We start from the raw sequence: 8391 nt of genomic DNA, 5'->3' as shown, positions 1-8391 counted from the left end.
GCTCAGGCACTCAGCACGGGGTTGGAACTTGCTCCTTATGCCGGAGAGCAATGCCCCATGGCTGAGACTGCTAACGGGCATGACAGGGAGGGACAGCCCCTGCCCTCCTGGAGCAGATGCACTTCAGGGCACTTCAGACCATGGTAAAGGAAATGGTGTGACAGGCCCTGCCATCCTGAGAGTGTTCTGGCTCTAAGTCCCAAGACGGGGCCACAGCTCTTCAATGATGCTTCTCACCCCAACTGTCCCACTTCTTGACTCTGACCCAAGGAAGAGGCCTGTGGCCACGCCAAAACACAGCTGGTTGTGGCCCCAAAATGGAGGTGTCTCCTCCACCCACTCAAACATCCCGCCCAGGGCCCTGAGCAAAGTGCTCCTAGCGGCGCCTCAGGAAAACCCCTTAACAGCTCACACAGGTGCCGCTTTTCTGGTGACACCTTTTCTGGTGACACCAGCTCAGAAAAGGGAGGGACTGGACAGGGAACGGTGGAGAACAGGCAGCTTGAATCCTTGACCAGAGGGGGCAGGACAAGCCTGCAGCTCAGGCTGGAGGAACTTCTGCCCTGGGTGCTGGAAAGGCCAAGTCCAGTCGCGGGCAGAAGCAGGCAAAGGCAGGAGAAGTGGACACAGGGCTGGTAAGAGCCTTTATTCAGAAGGCAGAGCTGCCCCCTCCCACTCCCTCGGCCTCCCACCACTTAGGCCTTTGGAATCTGGGTGGAGCCCTCACTGTCAGGACCCCCAGTCTGGCACCCAGAAAATGCTGGCCAGCAGAGGGGCCTGGAACGGGGGTCCTTGAACCGGGACATCCTGCCCGAGCCCAGACCTCTGGTTCCTCTCACGTGTGGGTCCCCTGGGGTAGTTCCCGGCTCGGCGGCGAGCCCCTCGCGCCGCTTGCTCCTCCTGGACCCGTCCTCCGAGCCACTCGGCCGCGGCTGTGACCAACTCAGATGACAGATGTCCAAGGGCCGGGCGTTCAAAGAGAAAGAACACAGCAGCCTCTGCCCCGGGGAAGCAGGGTGTGTGGGGCTGGGTCAGGCCCTCCTGGCTCAGCGGCTCAGGGGCGCGGAGAGGCTCTGGTCACGCATGGGGGGTCGGTGATGCCCAGCTCCTCCCGCAGAGCCCTCAGGGGCTGCTCCCAGCGCCGCTCATAGTACAGGTTGAGGACACTCGGGGCTCGGCGCCCGCTCTGAACTGCCCACGGGATCAACTCCGAGACCAGCACTTGCAGGCTCCTGCGGGCAGCACAGGGAAGTGAAGACAGGAGGCTTCGGGGGCGGGCACGCCATGAGCCCCGGTGGGTGTGCGCCTCCCAGGGCAGTCCTCACACGCTCACGTCGTTATCCCCCCACTCAAATGAGGAACCCGAAGCCACAAGTCGTGAACAGCCCAGCGCATGAGGAAGTGCCAGGCTTCCTACTCCTGAAACAATGCTAGAAACATCCAGGCTGCACTTGCTCCCCGGAGACCCGGCCAGGCCAATTTTAGCTCTCTCCATCCTCTCTCCCCCGCTTCCTGGAGAACCCCTGCCTGGCCCCAGCCCCTGGCCCCTGGCCCCTTGAGGACTTACTGGGCACTGAGACGGATCGGTCCAAAGAGCGCACCCAGGATGCACATGGGCAGGCCGGTCTGGACAGCCTCAAACCACTTCACCACGATCTCCCCTGCGGGCAGGATGAGGAGTGGGTGGGAGGTGAGCAGAGGTCAGGAGAGGCCAGCAGTGCTCCCAGCACGGCACTGCAGGCGTCCGCTCCTCTCTGGTCTCTCCCCAGGGCCAGCTTTGCCCAGTCTGGCCACGCTGGGCCTGGGACACTTGGCTGGAGGTGGAGGGAAGGGCCCAAGGAACAGCCTGAGGGGAGAAGGGCCAGCGAGGGAGCCTCGGGTCAGAAAGCAGAGGACTCCACAGGCCAGGCAGCAGCGTGTGGACTGTTTCCCACAGGCCTCAGGGGCTGCTGAGCGCTTCCCAAGCAGGGGAGCACATGGCAGGGGCCCCGGTCCCGAGCAGTTGCCATGTCTGTGTCGGAGCGTGAAGAGGCTGTGGGGCCGGAGGAGAGGACATGCCCGGCACTGATGTGAGATGTTCAGAAGAGGCAGTACCGAGCCAGCCCTGGGGCAGGGTCCCTGGCCACCCCCTACACCCGCCCCACGCCCTGCCCCACCCGGCCTGGGCTCTCACCCAGCATGTTGGTGGGCATCCCCAGCAGCGTGTGCAACAGGTCGTGCACCTCCCGGTACCGCTGGATCACGTACGCCAGCTCCTCGTCATCCACGAAGCGGGTGGGTGCCCGGGTATCTGGGGAGACCCTCTGACAACCGTGAAGCTTCCCTAGACCCCTTCCCAACAGTCCCTGGGCCCCGCTGGCCAACCTCCCCTGGACTGTCCACCACTGCCACCAAGCTCACACCCTGCCCGTGGGCAGCAATGTGGAGGGCGCCCCCTCCCACGCAGGCATAGAGTATGTGGCCTGTTGAGGTTCAGGCTGAAGAAACACGGAGTGTGTGTATGGGGGGAGCAGAGGTTGGTTAATGGGGACAGAGTTTCAGCTTCACCAGAAAACCTCTGGAGATTGACAACCATGCAAGGTCCTTACCAGCCCAGCCGCACAGTGAGAAATGGCAAATTTTGTTAGTTTTTTAAACTACAATTAGGAAAAAGAAACAAAGCAGCCCCCAAGGACCCTGGGCCTTGGGGTGCGGTGCTCCCAGCCCAGGGTGCTCTCTCACCACCCTCACCTTCACCTGACAATTCCTACCGATTCATCCCGCACGACCTGGTTTAACGCCGCTCCGTGTGGGCTGTCCCTGAGGATGGACCGGGCACGCGTTCCAGCCTCTGCAGCCTCCCTGCCTTTTGGGGGCACTCGACACGGCTGCCTGGGATGTCTAGTGTGGGGGATTGTCTCCTAAGCCTGCGCGGACCCCTACAGCTGCCACGGGCCTCTTGGGGCCGCTGAGCCTTGCAAGGTGACAAGGGGAGCGGTGCTGCGTGTGAAAAACACATCCTGGCTGTTGGAGGCTTAGTACGAAGACAAAATGTGAAACAGACAAAACGTAAAGATATCTGCATCTCGAAATGGTCATGTGCTAAGATGTGTTCGGGTAAACAAAACAGGCCATGGAGTGAACTCCACCTGTTTCTTGTTGCTTTCACTGACATGGCGGGCGGAGGACGCTAAATGATTTATGTGGCCTGTGTGTGTCCCGGGGGCCTGTCAGCGGCACAGGGGCTGGGCTGGCTGTTTTGCTCACTGTTGTGTCTCCAGGGTCTGGTGAGTGACCCCTAAACGCAGGGGTCTAAGGCCAGTCCCACCCACTGCCTCTCTGAGTCCTCCATCGCACCCAGGAGTGGGTACAGCCTGGTCTTCCTGTCCCCAAAGTACAGCCATAGGCTGCGAGAGGTAGAGGCACGGGGTGTCCTCACTGTCAGGGGCTGGGCTCAGGTCGGCAGCCTCACTGGGCCCCAGGCCAGCTTTCATCAGTAGCGTCCCACCTGTGTGGGTCTGCTACGCCTAAGCAGCCTGTTCGGCCACCATTTTGTCACCTATACTTCTAAATCCCAAGCAAGGTCAAAATGGCCCGGTCAGTTAGGTACAGGAGCCCAACTCTGCAAGGTGCCCTTCAAATCAAACAAGAGCTGCTGCACAAAGCGGAAGGTGATCGGAGGGTTGGCAGCGAGTTAACTGAGTCCCTCCTGGTGCCAGCACCCCAGGACATCCCTTGCCTGTGTTCTCGTCCCTCACCCTCAGACCATCTGGGGGGATCCTGCCAGGAGCCTCTGATATAGATAAGAAAATCAAGGCTCAGCGAGCGGAAGCAGCTTGTCCCAGAGCCACTGCTGATCAGATGGCTGAGTCAGCGTTTGAAACAAAGTCGGCTGCATTCCCAAGCCAGTGGCCTAACGTCCATTATTACCAAACCCCAGAAACGCTGTGAAAGATAAATCTTAGGTCCCCTTCCCCCATATATAAGGAATCCGGGTGCAGAGGGGTCCAATGATTTACCCAGGGCCATAAAGCTGGGAAGAGAGGCAGGCCGCTCTAAACTCTAGCCCTGCCGTAATCTTGATGCCACAGGGTGACTCTCCCTGCCGTGCCAGCCTTGGGGCGGGTGCCCTCACTTTGAACCTCAGTATGAATCTCTGCTGGGACAAACGTGTCTTTCACATCCTGTGGGCTGCTGGGTTCCGGGCTCCAGAAGTGGCATCAACTTAGGGCTGTCACCACAAAAAGGGCTGACTGGGCAAGGTGCCAGGGAGGTGCTGGTGGTCCCTTCCCCTCCACAGCCACAGGATGAAGGGTTCAGGGCAACTTGAGAAGCCTGTCCCTCCCTGGGTGGCACTTGGGGCAGATGACCCCAACATGATGAAACAAGTTGGTCCTCATTAAGTCTGAGGGGGAGGGTGTGAAAGGGGGCAGGGGCAGGCGTCAGCGCAGCATGGGGGGCAGAGCGTCTCCGGGACAGTAGCTTCTAGAACAGTATTCTCAACTGTCCACCAGGGAGCATTTGCAAAGTCTGGGGACATCTGTGGCGGCCACAGCTTAGTGGCTGAGTGTTACTCAACCTACTGGCCAGGCTGGGTAGGTAGGGGCCAGGGAAGCTGCTCAACATCCTTCAGGGCACAGAACAGCTCCCACAATCGAGCATTATCTGGCCCAAAACGTCATCAGTGTCAGGGTTGAAAAACCCTGTTCTAAAGCAACCTCTACGCATCCTTCGCCTCCTCCAGCCTGGTGGCTCCTGCAGCTGGGCTGGGCCACCGCTTGTCATGGGTGTGTATGTGCGGGGAGTGTGAAGGGGTCCAGCTGTACCCCAAATCCTTTAATAAATTAGATCACATTACTGTCCTGCTCGGAACCCTCCTGGATTTCCTAGTGCTCCTATGACAAAATACAGACCCTTTTCCGCGGCTGCAGGCTCTGGCCCGGCTGACCTTCCAGCACATTGGCTGCCTCCCCCAGCGCACACCTCTAGGCGTGTTGTTCTTAAGCACAGCCTGGCACTGCGGGAATGTTCCTCCTTGCTCTCCTCAGGGCAGGCTCCTCTCTTCTCCCAGGTCTCCTCAGTGGGGCCTCTCCTGACCACCCTGGGAGAAGCGGCCAAGCTCCCACCCCGCCCTTGTCCTGATCACGCTGGCCGGCCTCACCATCTGCTCGATGGATGCGCCACATGGGCAGGCTCTTTGCTGGTTTCATTCCCTGCGTACCAATCATTCTGGCACGTTTTAATTACTGCTAGTATTCTGCCTGAATCCTCATGTGAATTTTCTTATTTTACAGCTTTAATGTCTGCCTCCCTGACTAGAGAATGAGCGCTGTGAGGGCAGGAGCTATCTGGCTAGTGGTTTAGTTCCCCAGCACCTGGAACAACAGCCAGCACAGCACAGGGCAGGTGCTCAACAAAAGGAGTCCCTGAGGAGCTGGGGTTCCCCATCCCAGCCACTATCCTTCCTGCCTTGGGCTGGAGAGTGCCAGTTTTGCCATAGCCAAGAGAGAGAAACACTGTCCCCGGAATAGGGGGACAGAGTGCACCAGCAGTTAAGAACATGATCTGGGTTTGCCTCCATGAACACTGGCTGTGTGAAAGCAGCAAGTTGCTTAACTGCACGGAGTAAGCCTTCTCCTCCATGAAAAGGGGATAATAATAGAACAGACTTGATAGCATGGTTGGAGGCATCTGGCCTGCAGTAAGGGGTTAATAAATGCTGGCCAATATAGTTGATAAAAACGATGCTCACAGCCCATCTGCCTGACCCAGAGAAAATGACAAAGCCTTGGCACAGAGGCTGACAAGCACTCCTGTCCCTGGTGGCAGTCCAGACTCCTCTCTGCCCTTCCTGGTGACCGCAGATGTGCAAAAGCTGGAAACTCACATTCTCATGCAGGAAGCGGAGATACTCGCGGCCCAGGGAGCCCTGAGGCAGGCTCTGGAGCTGGCCTAGGTCGAGGGTGGACAGTGAGATCCGGGGGCGTTCCCTGTAGGCAGAAGGGGCACTCGGGTATTGGGAGGGGGCAGAAGAAGCAGGCAGAAGGTCTAGCTAGAGCAAGGCTGCGAGAGGTGAAGGAGTAGCAAGGAAGCCGCAAGCCCTAATGGGACGCCTGTTACTAGCAGGCTGGTGGCAGGAACTGAGCAGATGAGCATGAACTGAGGACATGGCTCCTGCTTGCAGGGCATGTGGTCAGGGTAGTCAGAGGGCACTGCCATGGGGGTGGGAGGTACAGCTAGTACATGTTATAGGAGCTCGGTGAAGGCACAAAGCTCTGTGGAGGCCACTGCATAGCACTACCCAGGGGTTGTCATGCTGTCTATGTGGATGGCACCAGTGGAGTTGGGCAGTGCCCAGCCCCCTGTGCCAAAGTATCAGGATGAGCTCCCTAGGGGAAACAGTCTGATACAATATGACTCTAGAGAGAGCAGGATCCTAGAGAATGCCCCCAAGCTCCAGGCAGGGCTGGCACCTACTGCAGGATCTGGGCACCCTCTGGATCCCTCCTCATCTGGTCTCTGAGGAGCTTCAGGGCACGGAGTCCAGTGGTCTCCCCTAGAACTGCAACCATGTCTGAAAGGAAAGAAATGGGGACAAGTGGAGGATATGATCCCTCATAAGTTTCCTACCTGACAAAACAGGGATAATGTCCACCTTCACTATGAGGATTCACTCCACACACATAGCAAATCAGACCTCCCAGGGCTCAATATAATCATAGTTATTATTACTGCTGATCTCTCTGGATAAGGTGGCTCTGGCTAGCAGTGTGCTAAGGGGTTTGTAAATCAGCATATCACATCTCTATCAACAAGTACAGGCTTTGGCATCAGTGTTGGGTTGAGCCCAGGTGCAATCATTATCTAGGTGACCTTGTACCAACTTCTTCGCCTTTCCAACTTCTTCAGTGTTCTATGGGGTTAATGTGCAAACTCAACATCACACATACAAAACAGAGCAGTGAGCAGCCAAAAGGAGTGCTTAGTGAGCGCTTTATATGACCATTTTTAATAGGAGCCAAGCTAGAGAATACCAGGATGTTCCATTCATACCTCAGCAAGCATCTATGGAACATATATAAGGTATCAGGCAAAATCCCCTGTGCCGCGGACACAGTGGGACATGGTCTCTGACTTCAAAGTTTAATTTCCAGTGGGATGTTATCATTTGATGGGTGCTTACGAATCATCTGTTTAGTACAGAGGTTCTCAATGTGGCCGGATGACAGAATCTGCCGGAAAGTAGTTTAAAAAGGCAGGAGCTCAGATCCACGGTCCTTCCTCCCCCCTCCCCAGGCCGGCGAATTCGGATTGAGTGAGTTTAGAATGGAACCCGCGGCTGGCATTTCCATGAGCACAGCGGGTGCCGCCGAAGTGCCGCCAGCCGGGGCGCCCAGACCTGGCCTACTCTGCAGACACCCACGGGAAACGGGCTTTGACAGAGGTCGGGAGCGGCCCAGTCTTCGAGGCCAGGGCGTGCCCGGAGCCCTGGCTGCCCCAAGGTGGCGGCCGGGCGCCGGTGGCTTTACCGTGGCGATAGGGGTCGCAGAGCGCCATTCCCGCGGAGCCGGCGGCCAGCAGCGCCTTCTGCAGCGGGGAGGTGGGGATGTGCTCGGGGTAGAGCAGGCCGGCGCCTCGGCTGGCGGCGCGGAGCGGCGCGTCTGCGGGGCAAGAAGAGGGCGGGGGTCAAAGGCGCCCGGCGCCCCCAGCCCTCCCCCCAAGCCGCGGCCACTCGCCTGCAGCCGGCCCCGGGCAGCCCCGGAGGGGGCGGAAGGGGCGCAGGGCCCGGCGCAGCAGCGTCGCCATGGCAGCCGGCGCTCGGCGAGTCAGCAGGGGCGCAGACGCCGCGAGGGTGACGTCCCGACTGCGCTGGCGACGGAGCGCCGGAGGCACCAAAAGGGCTCGCGCTGTACTCCGCGGAGTGGGCGCTTTGGAGGGGGAAAGTCGTGGCCGGGCAGGCAAGGGCGCTTTCGCTCAGTGTGAGAAGGCGACCTGTGCCTCATCGGCTCCATCGATATAAAATTCTCCCATTGCCCAGAAACGGGCTCCAAAAGGACGTACAAGCGCTGCTTACTTTTGCTCGGCGCTGGACCCTACTTCCTTCTCCCCAGCATGTTTCCCCCCGAGGACAATAAGACGGGACCCTCTTCCGGCGGGGGCAGCATGGCGGCGCCCATAGTAGGCACCACATTGGGGGTAGAACCGTACGGCACTTCCGTCCAGGTCCGGCTTTAACACGAGCGCCGGCCGCGGGCTCGGGGCATGGGGTCCGCCGGCCTGGCGCGACTTCACGGGCTCTTCGCGACCTACAAGCCCCCGGGACTAAAATGGGAGCACGTGCGGGATACCGTGGAGCTGCAGCTTCTGAAGGGTGAGAGCCTCGAACCAGGCGCGCCATCCCGCGCCGCTTCT

General features: G+C 59.1%; 1 protein-coding gene across 1 annotated transcript; it reads right to left on the bottom strand.

Moving 5' to 3' along the window:
• Positions 1-684: 684 nt before the first annotated feature.
• LOC311188148 (ubiquinone biosynthesis protein COQ4 homolog, mitochondrial-like) lies at positions 685-7785 on the bottom strand (the record flags this gene model as incomplete). The annotated part of the gene is made up of 7 exons (XM_084259900.1): positions 685-1232; positions 1568-1661; positions 2174-2303; positions 5867-5969; positions 6457-6553; positions 7509-7640; positions 7716-7785. 7 exons carry the CDS (start codon positions 7783-7785, stop codon positions 1055-1057), a joined length of 804 nt encoding a protein of 267 aa, XP_084116026.1. The 3' UTR covers positions 685-1054.
• Positions 7786-8391: the final 606 nt, after the last annotated feature.

The sequence above is a fragment of the Talpa europaea genome (assembly GCF_964194135.1).
Source record: "Talpa europaea genome assembly, contig: HAP1_SCAFFOLD_375, whole genome shotgun sequence".
In the NCBI taxonomy this organism is placed as follows: domain Eukaryota; kingdom Metazoa; phylum Chordata; class Mammalia; order Eulipotyphla; family Talpidae; genus Talpa; species Talpa europaea.
This window is presented reverse-complemented; position numbering and strand designations above follow the sequence as displayed.